The sequence below is a fragment of the Hibiscus syriacus genome, unplaced genomic scaffold (assembly GCF_006381635.1).
Source record: "Hibiscus syriacus cultivar Baekdansim isolate YM2019G1 unplaced genomic scaffold, ASM638163v2 tig00110674_pilon, whole genome shotgun sequence".
NCBI lineage: Eukaryota > Viridiplantae > Streptophyta > Magnoliopsida > Malvales > Malvaceae > Hibiscus > Hibiscus syriacus.
Window position 1 is genome coordinate 60765 of NW_024062819.1, and position 14090 is coordinate 74854.

The 14090-nt window shown below is 36.1% G+C and overlaps 2 protein-coding genes across 2 annotated transcripts; one reads left to right on the top strand and one right to left on the bottom strand.

Moving 5' to 3' along the window:
* Positions 1-4222: 4222 nt before the first annotated feature.
* LOC120137495 lies at positions 4223-6593 on the top strand. The gene is made up of 6 exons (XM_039153229.1): positions 4223-4315; positions 4412-4580; positions 4736-5305; positions 5483-5930; positions 6036-6117; positions 6333-6593. Exons 1-6 carry the CDS (start codon positions 4286-4288, stop codon positions 6534-6536), a joined length of 1503 nt encoding a protein of 500 aa, XP_039009160.1. The 5' UTR covers positions 4223-4285; the 3' UTR covers positions 6537-6593.
* Positions 6594-7454: 861 nt separating this feature from the next.
* LOC120137488 (auxin response factor 6-like) lies at positions 7455-13114 on the bottom strand. The gene is made up of 14 exons (XM_039153222.1): positions 12501-13114; positions 11870-11991; positions 11172-11270; positions 11035-11091; positions 10796-10951; positions 10620-10704; positions 10436-10526; positions 10172-10336; positions 9953-10075; positions 9606-9681; positions 9344-9491; positions 8079-9238; positions 7748-7938; positions 7455-7653 (listed from the first exon to the last, which is right to left on the bottom strand). Exons 1-14 carry the CDS (start codon positions 12541-12543, stop codon positions 7455-7457), a joined length of 2715 nt encoding a protein of 904 aa, XP_039009153.1. The 5' UTR covers positions 12544-13114.
* Positions 13115-14090: the final 976 nt, after the last annotated feature.

Here is a 14090-nt window from a genome sequence, read left to right on the forward strand (position 1 = left end):
TTTGAAAATGAAAATAATGTTTTATACTCGTTAATGAAGAAGTACTTTCATGGAGGACCAAGTTTGAAGACTTTTGTACCATACCAAATCTAATGTTGCACAAAATCAGCTGAAATATTATGTCAAAACTCACAAGGAACAACAAACCCTGCAAATCCTTCAATCATTCACCAAACCTTTGACACAGATTCAAAGCCTCATTTTGCCAAAATATTTTCAAAAATCTCAACCACTGCCATCATTTTAATCTCTTCTGCTGCCTTTCTGCAGCAGAACTGTTGTTATCTTTTGCTTGCAATTTGGTCAAACCACAAGAAACAAACACAATCTTCCTTTTAGGAAAACAGTCTAAATTTGCAGTCATTGATGGTAAAGAAAAGAGTTATAACTTACATGATGATTATGGTGGGGGAAAATTGGATAATTTTAGAGTTTTAAATGAAAAATTAAAATTGATTTAAGTTGTTGAGGAAAATGTAGAATTAATTGTTGGTGTATAAAAATGTAGATGTATACGGCGTGAGTAACGTGAATGTCACAAACGATAGAGTTTTCTATGAGTTTACGAATATTTTAAATCAAATAAAACATGCATTTTAATAAATTATACTTTAAAATTAAAAGAATAAATATTAAAAGGTTCTTTTAATCAAACTATAATTTTAGAAATTGGTTGATTCCCATTAATGAAAGGTTTTGTTAGGTCTTTCACAATATGAAATCCTTATAAATATCATATAAACATAGTAGATTAAACACAATTAAAATAACTCAAAAAACTATTATTTTCTTCTCATTTAGTTTTTTGTGATAGATGAAGGCAATGGAATAATTCGTGATCTCAAAAAAAGTGCATTTGTAACTGATCATCTAATTATTGTATCTTGAGAGACATACGATCGAGTGACCGAAAATCTATCTTTAAGAAAACAATGTAAATACATGCTTCAACGCGTTTCTAATCATATATTTATTTTTATTCTATTTTTTATTATTTAAATAATTTTTTTTATTGTCACATATTACTATATTTAGGCAAGAGGATACCTAAGGCCCTTGTACTTTTAAAAAAACCAACGTGGCCGTCAACTTTTTTTGCACCTAATATGGTTCTTTGACCAATGTTTTTCATCTTTAATCAATGGCACCGAAGTTTTGTGCTAATGTGGCACGTTAAGCAGACCGACATCATATTTTTCTATCTCAATTTGGTCTTCTAACTCGATAAAATAACTCAATTTGGCCCTCCTATTCGTTTCTATTCTATTTTGGTCACTAAAATTTAGAAGTTTTCAATTTAACCACTCAACTTTTGAATTGCTTCTATTTTAATCATCATGATTTATTCTATTAGTATTTATTTATGATGTGTCATTTATGTATGATGTATCATTTTTTTCTTTTCAACCCAAGATTTCTTTTTTTTCTTTCATTACAAGATTCAATGAACTCATATTAAACTTGTAAAAAAATTAAAAAAATTTGAGGATGAGCTATTTTATCGGGCAATGAAAGGAAAAAAATCTTTGGTTCAAAAGGAAGAAAAATGAAATGAGAGGATAAAGAGGTGACTGGAGATTTGGAAATATATAAAGCATAAAGAATATTTTTCAATTTAATTATAATTTTGGAATATTTTTTGTTTCAATATAATCTTAAATTTTTAATCATATATTAATAAAATAAGAATAATAAATTCTGCTTCATACATAAATATTAAGAAAATAAATCATGATGATTAAAACAAGAGTAATTCAAAAGTTGAGTGATTAAATTAAAAAAATTAAATTTTAGTGAACAAAATAGAAGACAAACAAATAGGAGGGTCAGATTAAGTTATTTTTCTTGAGTTGTTAAGATAGAGAAATAGGATGTTCTGCTTAACGTGTTACGACATCACAAAATAACAGAACAGTTAGTTAACAACAGAAAATATTGATCAAATTACTACATTAAATTTTTTTAACTTAGAGGGCACATTAGGTAAAAAAAAAAAAGAGTAAAATGCCACATTAGTTTTTTCTTTTAAGTACGAAGGCGTTAGGTATCTTTTTACCTTATATTTATAACATATTATTTATTAATTGCAGTCTATTACTCTATTTTATGTGTTCTGCCAATTCTGGTGCATAATTTCAGAGTCAAACTGAATCAATTTTGTATTTTTAATTTTAAAGGGTGTCAAGCTTGTTCCTTTGCAGGCCATGATCCAGCAATGTAAATAAAAAAAGAAATGTTGATGATTATGGATTTCCAATTGGAATGATTGACAGTGATTCTGTTACTGTTTTCGGCAGGCCATGCAAGTTACTATACATGCTTAAATGAAATTCCCACTCCCCCCCCCCCCATCATTACTGTCCTTGAGAAGGCCATGGTGGTCTTCATCATTTCCATGAATTTGTTTTGTATTTTGGTTTAAAACCCCTTTCAGAGGAACTAAAACATTGCTACAAAGATTAGTTGTTTGTAGTAATGGTAAATTACAAAATTAATCACTTTATTTTACCCTTATTCCTATTTTATTTGTTGAAGTTTAATTTTTAAATTTACTTACTCGAGTTTTAAATTATTTGTACTTTAAACACTCATCGTCTCGACCCTAAACTATCACTTACCTCACATTATTATTTTTTAAATCTCAAACCCTAATCAGTTTCACCTCATTCTTCAAGACCCCCAAACTCTCACCGGTTATCTTAAGTGTCAAACCTTCAGTGGCATCACCCTTAGGGGGTGTTTGGATGGGGGAATGTGGGATTCCCATGGGAATGGAATCCACATTCCCACGTTTGGTTAGGTCGGGAATCTCATTCCCGGTAATGTAAGATTACCAATAGTGGATTTTTTGGGGTATATTACCGGGAATGTCATTACCTCCCTTTCCTTAGGTATTGTTGGATTACCGACGTTTTGGACTAAAATGCCCTTAAATTTTTATTTTTTTTCAAAAATATTATTCTTCTGTCATTGAATAATAAAAATTATACGAAGGTTAAATTACAAATTTATCCTTAAATTATTTTAGATTTATAAAAAAAAATCTATAATTAAAATTTTATATGAAGTTCAGGGGTTAAAATAAAATTTTACCCTTTCATTAAACCTTTTTTATATTTTTAATTTTGTAAAAAATATATAAATATTATAAATTTAATTTTTTTTAAAGAAAATATATAAATATTTTCCAATTTGTAATATTATACAAATATATAATAAAGACAATTTGGTCAAATATACATTCAATAATATTTTATTCTTTTAACCAAACACGGTAATCTTACATTCCTGCTAAGTCAACCAAACACAAAATACAACATTCCCAGTAATCCTATTCCCTGGTAATCTTACATTCCCACTGGTAATCTTACATTCCGTGAACCAAACGCACCCTTAGTTCATTGTGAGATCTTAATACAATAGACATATAATGTGTGAAATCAACACAATCATTGCCTAATCGATTGATTAATAATCAATATCTAATCTAATATTTTAGCATGTAATCTCATTTGATTTAAATATTATATTTTCGTTCGAAAGTGTGAAATTAACTTAATGAAATTTTTTGACATTGGTGATGATCGACAATAGACAGCGTGATAGTTAGTCACGGTCAGTGACGAAACTATGCATGGCTTCAAGGGGGGCCACTGCCCCCAATTTTTTATTATTAAAAATATATAGTGATAAATACATATTTAGACTTTTAAGTTTTGATATATTTTGATTTTGTCACTTCTAATTTTATTGTTAATTATATGTTTCTCCCCTTGAAAAAGAATTCTGGTTCCATCCCTGGTCACGGTAGACAGAGTACGGAATCCATAAAAATTGAAAGAAGTTCAAAACATGAGCAATTTGAAAAATTCAGTGATTAAATTGAAAAAAGTAAATTTTAGTAACCAATATAGTAGCAAGAATAAAGCTCAGTGGTACAATTTGTAATTCACTCTTGTAGTAATGGAAGAATTCCCTGTTTTTCCATTTGAGTCCAGAGTTTGAAACTTTAAAACGGCGTCGGGGCCGCCAATACGGCCACGTCAGGTGAAACCACATTGTAATGATGTGGCGAGATCTTATTGGATGGAAGTTGCAGAAGGTTGATGATGAGGTGGGTGGAGAAGAAAAAATCATGATTTGAACAGTGGTCAAAGACCTATACACTTGTCAACTACAAAACACTAAAAACATAGTCTCTCTCGTGTTTTTTACCCTCTCCGTCTACAAAGACAGCAACTTTAGAGTGAGAAAAAAAAAGTGATTTGAGAGAGAGAAACATCTAATGGAGTATGAAAGAATAGACAAAGTTCAGGTAAGTTTCTGTATGTTAATGGTGGGTTTTGAAGTTTGTGTTTTACGAGTTGTTTCTTCTTTCCTTCAAAATCCCTTGCTTTATCCACACCTGCAGAGTGGTATTTCACCAAGTAAACTGAGGATGAAGCTGATGGGGCCTCATCATCTGAGAAAGAAAGATGGATCAAATGGCAATTCTTCGAGGACATCTCCTTCTAGGATTGAAGATTCTGAGTTTGTCAACAGCCTCTTAGCCTCTAAAAATGAACACTTTGATGAACAAGGTTTGTTATTTTCTCTCTCTTTTTCATGATCCTCTCTCATTTCCTGGAAATATGGGTGAAAATCTTCCACTTTTGAATTCTCATGGTGTCTGTGAATTAGTTATAGGTAAACATTGTTTTAGTATTTGAGCATTGTGTTATCTAAACCTATGCAGTTAAAGTGTCCGATGAGTCAATGATGGATTGTAGTCTAAACGAGCAAATCACTAGCCACTCGAAAGAATCATTGCCAGGGGAGAGCATCGAAGTAGGCCGAGCGAAATCCATGCGTTTTTCGAAGATCGATAACGGTAATTCGAGCTCAATTCATCCAATTAGAACGGTTGAAGATGAAAATCCTGATTCGGATAGTAACGCCAGTTCATCGAGCTTCGAGTTTCATAGAGGGGAGAGAGCGGTACCGGCTTCGATGGCAAGGTCGTACTCTAGACCGATGTCGTCGAAGTGGAATGACGCCGAGAAATGGATATTGAACAAGCAAAACGTGCAAGATATGAATGCTAAGAAGAATGCACTTCAAAACCAAGCTAATCGAATTCCAATTACCAATATGAGAGTTGCTCCGGAATCTGCAAACTCTGATCATAGATTTAATGTTAATGGGGTAACCGATGCTAAGACACTCGATTTCGGTCATCCTCCAATGCAGATGCTAAGCCGGGAACCGAGGGAAATGGTTCGGACAGATATATTTTGTTCGAAAAGTCCGGCAGAAGATACAACAGGTAGCTTTGATTACATATTTGCTACTTGGAGATTGTACATATTGTGCTTCCTGGTTGATTATAAAGAAATATTGTATGATTTGATCATCATGATGAAATCGTTATTAAGAACATCGAAATGTCTGAATCGTCGTTTTGAATAATCTTAATCTCATACCTTTTGATTTGTGCTTGTAGTTTTGCCTACCATTCGATCGGTTTGCATGAGAGATATGGGAACTGAAATGACCCCTGCTGCAAGTCAAGAGCCATCAAGGACTTCCACACCTGTAGGGGCGACAACCCCACTCCGAACTCCGACATCTTCAGTCCCGTCTACTCCGCATAGAGTGGCACCGACATCGACACCTTTGAATCACACAACGGTTTCCGACTCGCATCATCCGTTTGATAACAGCAAGAAAGAGTTGTCCGAACAAGACATGAAGCTGAAAACAAGAAGAGAGATTGTAGCCCTTGGTGTACAGCTTGGGAAGATGAATATCGCCGCTTGGGCGAGCAAAGACGAGACGGGAAAAAGCATGCCTTCGGTTGAAGCCACTAACATAAAGGAGCTTGAACAAATTGAATACGAAAAGCGAGCGGTTGCATGGGAGGAAGCCAAGAAGTCTAAGCATACCGCAAGGTTCTAATACGACGGAACATTTTGCAAATCGTTTATAATGATGTATACTCTTAAAACTATCTCCCGTCGAGTTACGTTTTCCGATTGCATATTTCGATTTTTCAGGTATAAGCGCGAGGAGATCAAAATTCAAGCATGGGAGAGTCGGCAGAGAGCAAAACTAGAAGCTGAAATGCAGAGAATCGAGGTATTTAGAAGCCCTTTCACCATGACATACTCGAAATGCAGTTGGTTTTCGGTTGAGATCATGCAGTTAACTTAATCACATGACTTCATAAGATCTAAAGCATATGATTCGAGTCTTCTCTCGTAACCGAATCAGCTGCAATCAATCACCGAAGTATCAGTAATTTTTTGTGATCATATAGCTATTGGAAATAGTTACAAGTCTTTTTTTTTCAGGCAAAAGTAGAGCAAATGAGGGCCAAAGCTCAAGCACATATGGTAAAGAAGAATGCAATGGCAAGTCAAAGAGCGGAGGAGAAACGAGCTGCGGCCGAGGCCAGAAAAAACCTAGATGCCGAAAGAACTGCTGCACAGGTAGAATATATTATCCGGACTGGACGATTGCCGTCGTCGCATTTCACGTGTTGTGGTTGGGTGTAGTACTATAGCAATCCACAAAAGGCAAAACTGATGATACAAATGGGCCAAGAACGGTTTTTGTGTTTATGGTGTGGCGTAATTTTGTGTTGCATGAAAAGGATGAAATTAGTAGTTCAATTGGGCTCCTTGAGTATCTATATGGGTGCCAAATTCCCCTAGTGTAAGGGCCTTGCACTCATGGTAAGGCCCTGTCTTTTTCGAGTATGATCTAATCGAGTGAAAAAATCTGAAGTTAATTTAATTGATGAATCATATTTTATATCAATTTAACATTTTTAATCAAATCAAGTTGAACCAAAAATAAGAAATACATTGGTCTAATAATATTCAAACTTATTCAAATTTGAAAAATTCAAATAATTGGAGTCGATTAGCTCAAACTTATAGCCATTTTCTGTAACATGTCATGGTCTGCCGAAATCAATACCCCTGGTCCCATCTCAGTTAGATTCTAATGGAAATCATTGAGAAAATCTCCCATTGTCATCGGCTTGCATGTGAATTCCTCCCTATTTTTCCAACTAAAACAGAAGAATCTTAATAATTTTTCAGTTCTAAGAACCAAGTATGGTCATAATTTGGCAGACAATTTGCAGCACATTGCCTTCATGGTGCCCATCATATGACACTCGAGTTATGTGCTGGAAAAAAAATCAGAAGTTGGGGGACTTAAGAAATAGTTGAACATCAAGTTCATTGACAATTGGTTACTCAAGAAATGAGTTGGAAAAAGCTAAGCTTGCTTCATAGATATTTGATATATCCTAATAAATATATATGTATGGTGTGTAGCTTTTATGAATATACACTCTTCAAGCTAGTTAGGCAGCTGCTTCCACATACTATGATAGGTTTTTTTTTTTTTGCAAGACTGATATTACAGGAGAAAAACAGTTTCATAACCGGTCAAGAATTCGTTCAGTGGTCCAAAGAACCAACAGAGGCGAATCTGGAGCTCAGATTTCTGGAGTCCTGTCGATTCACGTAGTCATCGCAACTGCCATTTGTGAGCCTCTGAACTGGCACAGAGTTCAGAAGCTCCTTGCCTCGTTTGCCCATCTGTTGCACTTCCTGTGGAGAAAGTATCTTGATACACCATACACTGTTAACAAACTCCCTGGTTGAAGAAAAAACGAAAGATAAATCCGGATTTAAAGAAAAAGTTGGCAGTGGAAAACATCTATACAATAGTAAGGAGAATGGAAACTCACGGCCAAGGGTCATCGCCGAGGAGAAGAACGTCATTCTCCCGGTCAACAAATAAAAGCTGCCAGCCTGATCTCAGGGGGTCCTCCAACTGGCCCTCAAGGCCAAACATACGAGCAAGTTCACCGCGGAGTTCATTGTAGCTGCTGAATGCAGAAATATCCAATGATCTCCCAAAGGACCCTGATTTATAAACCTGTTCATGGTGAAAACATTCGTATCAATTATCAACACATTTAGCACAGCTGACAGATCAGACTTGCAACATGATGAAGCGAATAAAACTTCAAAAACCTAGTCGAACTCATATAAATAAAAGAAGTAAAAGGAACAAACCTTAACAAAGGTTCTAGTTTGTTGGTTTCCTTGTCCCATGTTTTCCTGAGAATGCAAGAATCCAGATTCATCAATGCAACCGGAAGGTGTCATTGTTGGATTAACCAAAAAATCAGTCCCTGCAGTACTCATATAATTAGAAAAGAAGGGTATAGAAAAGGAATCACTATCAGTGCCAACTCCCCTAAGGCCTGTCATCCCGTTTTGCATTAGAACAGATGAAGGCTCTATATTAACACCAAATAAGAAAGGGCTATGTGGTTCTGTACCCCCTTGGTCTATTGAGCACTCCCTGCCGGGAAAAGGTAGCAATGAGATTGAATTTTGAGACATGTTTGTTTGGGATGGCCACGAATGTTCCACCTGTGGAGACCCAGATGAGAGAACAACAGCAGCCCGCTTAGATGGCCATGCAGCACAAGTTATTATGGGGTTGGTTCGGGGCAAATTGAGCAGATTGGAAGATTCATCTTGGGGGAAGGAACCCAACAGACTATGCAAAGGAGAAACGACAGGGCTGGTAACAGGGTTCCTATTTGAATCAGAAAAACTCTGTTGTTGGCATAGTGAATGGATGGGTTGCAATGGAGATGATTGGGATTGAGAGGCTGAAGCATACTGCGATTCGCCAGACATTGCATTAGAAATCTGCTGATGATCAACCAGTTGCTGCTGTGGCTGCTGTTGTTGTTGGTTAGTAAACAGCGGATGCTGGGGCTGTCGGTTACTAAACAACGGATGCTGCTGCTGCTGGTGTTGCTGTTGGTTACTAAATGAATTCTGATGCTGCAAATGTTGCTGAAGTACATGTGGCTGAGTTTGAGGCTGAGATTGATGCTGGTTGTCTTTGAAAACACCCTGAAGCATTTGGGGCTGCATTAGAGCGGCAGGTCTGCCGGGGACATTTTGGGGTTGCTGGAATTGCAGAAGGGAAGCAGTTGCTGATCTAGAAGGATCCACAGCCCTCATCTCTTGCAATGCTGCAGCAGCCATAGCTTGGTACATGTCACTCTGCAAACCCAACATGGAGGCCTCTAGCGTCGGCTTCATCCATGGGGTATCTCCGATCCCCTGAAAATTGAGATGTTGCATTCCTTGAGCTGCATCTCCTCTTACCCACATAAGTGGAGAACTAATTCCTAGACTGTCATCCTTGATGCCTATAAACAAAGAGAGACAAATCAAAAGGGATAAGGATGCTACAGAAATAAGAAAACTGAGTAGTTACACTGTACAGCCATGGAATTAGCAGTAGGCTAGCATACCATTAAAAGAAGGTAATCCCAGTGGCCATGGGCGCTTGAGCCTTAAAGAAAATGGAGATGGATACATTGGGAATGTTGTCAATGGTTCAATCTCCCATAAGGAAACTCTCGGCTGCCTTTCACCAGCTGTTGATTCATCCCAGCCAACCTGCACGAATAAGCTCAAATTCCACGCTATCATCAACATAGATAGAAACTCAAAAACAACAAATGTACAAATAATAAAAAAAACAAACGATCAATGCAACCATTCTAAACATGCCTTAACTGATCGCCAATGTGAATTTAGCCACCGAGCAGGATCTAAGTCACTTATGCCAGTTATCGTCCCCATGTATCTAGGCAATGCACAATCATCAGATACAAATTAAATAATGTTCACATGTAAACATAAGAAATGGGACACAAGCAAAGAATCATTGAAAAAGGCATTAGAAGAGAGCATAAATGGAACAGCATATCTTAGCATGACTGCAAATTAATCCTTTGCAAGGAAATCCAAGCCAGTCAGGCATCAGTTCCAAGGTTAAAAGGATGATAATCAAATCCTTTTGTAAAATCAACTGTTAAGAAGAATCAACTGTTAAAAGCCAATAAAAAGAAGCTTACCGACGAACACTTGATTCTTCTGTTTCAAACAGCATTCTAAAGCGCATACCAACAGAAACTCGAGTATGATAGACAGCTTTGATGTATTTTGAGAGAGGTATAACAAATTCTGATGGACTAGCCCTGGATCGAACAGGAATAAATTTAGATGGATTAAGGAATCAATAATCAGAACATAGCAATAGTAATAATCTGTGAAGCATAGCAGTATCATCATACCTTGGGTTATAAAATATAGTGAAGGGACTATTTGTTGCAGCTGCATGAGCAGCAGCAGCAAGAAGCCCTAAGTGCATACTATCACTTGATAAGACTGATGAAGGCATTACAGTTTGAGGTCGATTAGCTCGCCGGATACCAAGAAGTAATTGATTTTTGTCATTCCTATCAATATAACCCGTACACAGGTTTGAGCATCAACATACCTACAATCTAGAATTTCCACTGGAGCAAGCTAAAATGGAAGACAAGCCAGCAACCTACCAGATGAAAAGCACTGAATCACCCGCAACTAGTCTTTTAGCACTTACAAATACACTCCATCCTGTTGTCAAGAGATGCCTTTTGGGCTGGCCTGCATGGTGACAAGTCAATTACTGTTAGTTAAGGAATATGAAGAAAAAAGATCCATATTTTAAGAGGGAATGGGAATTCTTAATAATCTAACCACGAAATATATGCCTAAACTTCCATTCATTATCATGCAAGTCCCTTGCAATCAACTCTTGAGCTGGAGGTTGTTGGGAGAAGTCCTGTAAGTGATTAAAAGAATAAAACTACAAATACATCCTTGCAACTAAAAGCAAAAAAGGGATATCAACACTAATGGTAACGATGGTATACCAGTGGAGGAAACACTTTTTCAGCTGCACGGCGAGGAACAGAGAACCCTCCGTGAGTACTTGTGTCACTGGCTGTTAATGTTTTGCAGAAATAAATTGTCGGTTGTTTGCTGGGAGTACCGAATTCTGCAGGCAGATAAGCCTCCTTTTGTTCTTGCTGCAGAACAAGAAGTCTTCAATACTTGAAACAATCGATAAGACTAAAAAACTCAAGACAAACCCCAACATAAAATAGCATACCGGAGTCAGTGGTTGCAAGGTCATTTGTGCATATACTTCATCTGTTTCAACATCTGCCTGAAGTTTACGAATTCCAGGGCTTCAGAGACAAACCAAATGGAAGATAGCATCGGAAAACCAAATTAAACAAGCCTTACATGCATGGTAACATTGTGAAGCTGACAAAAAAGTTGTGGAGGTAAGCTCGGGTAGCTAGGTATGTGGGCATCCACTTCCTTATTGGTTGTGGCAGCTACCTACAAAGAAAAACCCAATAAATGCTTGGTTACTGAATATGATGTCAAATCAAGTACAACGAACCACAGTACATGGAAAGATCCAGAAATGTATTTCATAGAGCTCCACATACAATTTCTTATGATCCATGGCTATGCAAGCACTAAACGTAAAACATCCGATGGTTCCCACCATATATGATGAACCGTTTTTTCTCACAATAAACAATCTGAGTTTCCCGGGGATTTTCAAATATAATTACAAGTATATTGCAAGTTTTTAATGTTGGTGTTAAGAGTCCGATAAGTTTGAAAATTCCAGGCCAGGCTGGGATGTGCTCATGTCACACAAAAAGCCAATACAGTAAAATGGTATTTGGTGCTAACAAAGACACATCTAAAGATCACACTTTAGATATTTACATTCTTTCAAAATCCATACAGGAAAAAGTACAGTAATGATGATATGATGCCTGCAAATAACTTTTTTTCACTTATTTCCTCGGAAAAGACAGTGAAACAATATTTCATGATTTATTCTCCATAAAGCAAATACAAGTTGATATATACACACCATCCATTACCAAGAACAAGCTAAGCCAAAATTCAAGGATACCAACCTGCTCACTATGGCCCTGTGGGAAATAAACAACCCTACTTCCAACCAGAGGTAGAGAAACAAGAGGACCAGCACATGCATGCCAAAGCTCAGAGTTCAATACTCTCTCCTCCCCTGAGGGGTCTGTTCTTGCAATAATGTAAAACCATTTCAACAAAAAGTTAAAAGATAAAATAAATAAAGTCAAGCATGTAATCTAAAGGTCAGGGGATGCTTGAAAGATGGAAAATCCAAACTTCCAACAAATTTGGGTTTGCATTAAGCTCCAAAGAAAGGCTTGAGAAGAGCAAAATATATATATATATATATACACGAATTTGACATGGAAAAAAGAGTAATGAAATCAAAGGCAGAATGAAGTTTTAAAAATCTTCTTCACCCCAGAAAAGGAACTAATAAAAACAACTTCCACAAGCCAACAAATGAAAATCCAAATAAACTGAAATTACTGATCTGGGATTTAACATTTTAAAGATTTCAGCTTCTTCCAATGTTTTCTAAAGCCAAAAACAAAGCCAATTGGCACCCCACTATCAGCATCCATAAGATCATTCCAACTTCATCTCTCCCAAGGAACTCAATCTATTCCTTTACACACATAGAGAATACACACACAAAAAATAGAAGCATACCTTCCTGAGGTTGTGGATTGGCTCCAGCTGAAGAAAGTCTCATTTTTCCTTCAAGTAAGTAGAATAACACCTTTAAAATCCCAAAACACCTCCTTTAACCAGACCAGAGTCTTCCAAACGACACCAAAACCCCAAAACCTTTCTTTTTACTCCTTTGTCCACACAAAAAAAAAACACCATGCCTTAACAAGAACCGACTCCAGTTGAGCAAAAAGGCTTTAAAAAAACAGAACAAAGAACTCAACGCCCCAATACTTTTTTTATTCAACCGAAACCGGTTTTACTACAAAAGACAATAGCTTTCGGACTCATCCGCCTCCTATCTTCTTCCTCCCTCACCCCAAAAGAACCCAAGTGTTCTTTCTCTTGATCCGAAACGTTAATGCTAAAACAACATAATCTTCTCTTTTGCTATGTTTCCAAATCTTTATCCCCACATTTCATCTCCCAAAAAAAGACTTTTGATCCTTAAAAGTGTGACACCAAAACACTGAGCTTTTTTTCCCTCTCTCTGAGTTCCTCGAAGCTTGTAAACCACTAACCCCAGCAACCAAAAAACACCCAACAGATCTCGGATATAAAGATTTATTTTTGCCCCAATCCCTAACCAACAATGAAAAAAAAAAGCCCAGATCTTTATTCTCACTCACAAACCAAAACACAAGTACTGTTACTGTTTTGCATTCCAATTGTGTTTATAAGAAGTATTGGGTAATTTGTAGATACTTTTGGTACAGTAGAATCTATGTTATACATTGGACTACGGTTGAGTAGGGGAAAGTTTTTTAACTGGGATTTAAGGGACATTGGGGGGGGGGGGGAGCTGTTCTTGTTTCCAGTAATGGAAATAGTTGTTGTGACTGATGACTAAAGGAGAGAGAGAGTTTCGTGCTGCTGACTACTTGTACTATTTACTGCTCTTTGCCATTGCTGTTTGCTTTCTTCCTCTTTCACTCCCTTTTTTCCCCCTTATTGCTTTGCTCCACTAATCAATGAACATACGACCGCCATTACTCTTCCTTTTCCGCCGTTATATTTATAATGGTAAAAGTGCCCAAATAATAATGTGGAAATTTTTAATTCTTAAATTAATGAATTTATTCGATTAATTTTTGAAATAAGGTGTTTTTTATAAGATTTTGGGATATTTTGATAGAAAAAGAATTTAGCATTTTTGATATAGGGTGTTTTTTATAAGGTTTTGGAATCTATTGGCAGAAAACAAAAAATTGGTGTTTTTACATAAATATCACCTTAACATAAATTATTTACTTGTTAGGTATTGTTTAATAATATTTTACGAATCTAACAAATTTTTAAATACTTTTTATAAAATTATTTCTGCATTAAATTATACAATACAATTATGTCTACCAATTACACTTGACATTTTTTGATACGTTTTTTATCCTTTCAAAATCCTGTACGTATAGTATATTCTAAGAAAACTTTAAGATTAAATAATTTAAAATATAAATAATTTTATAAAATATTACGGATCATAATCATCATCATCCATCTTACCGACCCAACTGATTGTTCACACCATCCATCTCATTCTATAAATACTTCACTCTCAACTATTTTCAC